General features: G+C 48.9%; 1 protein-coding gene across 2 annotated transcripts in view; it reads right to left on the reverse strand.

Moving 5' to 3' along the window:
- The window catches only part of LOC105530987, a 24,348-nt gene extending 21,412 nt beyond the window's left edge, over nucleotides 1–2,936 (reverse strand). Inside the window, exon 1 of one of the 2 annotated variants that reach the window (XM_011968756.1) lies at nucleotides 2,558–2,930. In XM_011968756.1, the coding sequence (XP_011824146.1) occupies nucleotides 2,558–2,832 (275 nt within the window). In that variant the 5' untranslated portion in view covers nucleotides 2,833–2,930. Of the gene's footprint in view, nucleotides 1–2,557 lie in introns of both variants that reach the window. The other variant, XM_011968757.1, reaches the window with a different exon arrangement.
- Nucleotides 2,937–3,187: the final 251 nt, after the last annotated feature.

Below are 3,187 nucleotides of genomic sequence, written 5' to 3' on the forward strand. Positions count from 1 at the left end.
TTTTTTGTAGAGACGGGGTTTCACCATGTTAGCCAGGATGGTCTCCATTTCCTGACCTTATGATCCGCCTGCCTCGGCCTCCCAAAGTGCTGCACACCCGGCTAATTTTTGTATTTTTAGTAGAGATGGGGTTTCACCATGTTGGCCAGGTTGGTCTCAAACTCCTGACCTCAGGTGATCCACCTGCCTTTGCCTCCCAAAGTGCTGGGATTACAGGCGTGAGCCCAGCAATTAAAGTTACTGGGCCTGTAATTAAAGTTAAATAAGGTCATAAAGGTGGGGTCTTAATCCAATAGCAATAGTGTCCTCATAAGAAGACGAAGAGACACCAAGAGTGCATGCATCCAGTGCAAAGGCCAGCAGAAGAGGACATAGAGAAAAGCCAGCTCCTTCTGCAAGCCAAGAAGAGAGGTTCACTGGAAACCAACAGGGCACGCACTTTGATTCTGAACTTACCACCTTTAGAACTGTGAGATATGACATTTCTGTGTTGGCACTCAGTCTGCAGTATTGTATAGCAGACTGAGCAGGCTACGACAGTCACCAAAGATGCATACTCTAAGGTAAAAATTAAAAGCATGCTCTTCACAGTTGACATTTCCAATCAGATGAAAATGACACCAACATATTACAAGAACTGTAACTCATATAGATTTATATAGTCCTCTTTTCTAATGAAATTCACATACAAATCTGCACTCAAATTAAACTGCTTTTTTGGGGTGAAAAAAAGTGCAAGGGTGTAAGGCAAAGCCAGATGCAATATCAAGATCATAAAGGGCTTTGAGGGCATCACTGAGGAACTAGAACATTTTCCTGATGGCAGCAGGGAGCTGTGCGCAAGTTTTCAGCAACAGAGTGACTTTCAACCAACATTCATCACTGAATAGCTATCTATTTAGAACCTACTAATTGCTACAACCTACTAAGTGCTACAACCTGCCTTTTAAAAAATTATTATTATTATTATTTTACTTTTCTGTATCTTTCAAATGCCTCACAATTTAAGTTAAAAGAAATAGATCAGGCCGGGCACGGTGGCTCAAGCCTGTAATCCCAGCACTTTGGAGGCTGAGGTAGGCGGATCACCTGAGGTCAGGAGTTTGAGACCAGCCTGACCAATATGATAAAACTCCGTCTCTACTAAAAATACAAAAATTAGCTAGGTGTGGTGGCATGTGCCTGTAATCCCAGCTAATCGGGAAGCTGAGACAGGAGAATCATTTGAACCCAGGAGGCAGAGGTTGCGGTGAGCGGAGATCACACCATTGCACTCCAGCCTGGGCAACAGGAGCAAAACTCTGTCTAAAAAAAAAATCATTACATGAAAGGACATAATTAAGCGGGATTTGCTTAAAACATTTATTTTTTGAGACAAGGTCTGGTTCTATTGCCCAGGCTGGAGTGCAGTGGCTGGCTCACTGCAACCTTCATCTCCTGGGCCAAAGACATCTTCCCACCTCAGCCTCCTGAATAACTGGGGACTACAGGCACACACCACCAAGTCCGGTTAATGTTTCTAGTTCCTTTTGTAGCAACAGGGTCTTGACACATTTCCCAGGCTGGTCTCGAACTCATGAGCTCAAGTGATCCTCCTGCCTCTGCCTCCCAAAGTGCTGCAATTACAGGCGTGAGTCACCGCAACCGGCCTAAACATTTTAAATGAAAAAATGTATGTATGTATGTATATATGGATATATATATTCACTGCAGAAACTGTCAGGGCAGTGAAAAAATCTAGAAACATCTGACCGAACGCCGTGGCTCACGCCTGGAATCCCAGCACTTTGAGAGGCCAAGCTGGGAGGATCACTTGCGCTCAGGAGTTCGAGACCAGCCTGGGAAACATGGTGAGACCTGGTCGCTAACTACAACAACAAAGAGTCGCGCGTGGTGGTGCACACCTGTGGTCCCAGCTACTGGGGAGACCGAGGCAGGTGGAGCTTTTGAGTCTAGGCATTTGAGGCTGCAGTGTGCCATGATCGTGTCACTGCACTGCAGCCTGGGTGATAAAGTGAGATCCTGTCTCAAAACAAAAACATAAACAGAAACACATCTGAGTATACACACGCCTGCAAAATGTAATAAAAGTGTCACGCAATTCCGTGGAAAAGTGACTCAACGGATAACGGCAAGGCAATGAGAGAAAAAGGTAAATCCCTAACTAACCCCTTACCACAAATATCATACTCAATGAAATACAGATAAAAAGAAGAAAAAGAAAATATTTTTTCAATTCTTTAAACGTATTAAAAGAAAATAAAGGCGAATGTTTGCATAATCCTGAGATGAGGAAAAACTTTCCCCCAAAATGACACCTATGGACGCTTGCCCAAAAATAAATTGCAAATTTTTTTCAGCCTCAGAGTCATTCGCAGATAGTAGAGGACAATGTGTTTGTAATATTGGAACGGGTAAGACTGTCCTATAAAAGACCAAAAATCCGAAAGGGACACGGGGCGGGTGACAGAAACGGGGACAGCGGGGACAGCGGCCGCCCCTCCCCCGGCCGCCGCCTCCCACCTCCCGCCTCCGCCTCCTCCCGGCGCGCACTCACCTCCGCAGACAAAGGGCGCTCCGGCAGGCTCCGCCCTCTGACGCCGCCGCCGCCGCCGCCAGGGTGGACCCGGGCGGGAGAAGGTGCCGAGGGCCCCACCGCCTGAGCCAATGACGCCCGGTGACTGGGCTCCTGGGGCCGGTCCAGCAGCCGGCGCGCCAGGACAGCTCTGACGACAGCCTCCCTGCAATGGCGGCGCAAGGCACTGGCCTCAGATCCCCAATACGCATGCGCCGGCGGCGCCCGGAGCCTCCTTCCCTCATCACCGCCCTCATCGCCCGGGGTCCTGACTCCCGCTAGCTTCCCCGGGTCTGCTTTTCATCCGGGCTGTGCGGACCCTGCGCCCTCGAGCCTCGCCAGGACTTTCCGGTCCGAGAGGGTCGAGGGGGACGGGCCGAGGACCCGTCCCTTGGTCCCTGCCAATCAGAAGCGTTGGACTGCCCGTCTCCATGGTGACGACATAAGCCTTGCTCTCAATCGTGGAACCACTCCTCCTTCCCATCAATTTCATATTGATAAAACTCAAAATATAATGATGATGATATTGGCCGGGCGCGGTGGTTCACGCGTGTAATCCCAGCACTTTAGGAGGCTGAGTTTGGTGGATAACTTGAGGTTTGAGACCAGCCT

Source organism: Mandrillus leucophaeus, unplaced genomic scaffold, assembly GCF_000951045.1.
Source record: "Mandrillus leucophaeus isolate KB7577 unplaced genomic scaffold, Mleu.le_1.0 Scaffold859, whole genome shotgun sequence".
Taxonomy (NCBI): Eukaryota; Metazoa; Chordata; class Mammalia; order Primates; family Cercopithecidae; genus Mandrillus; species Mandrillus leucophaeus.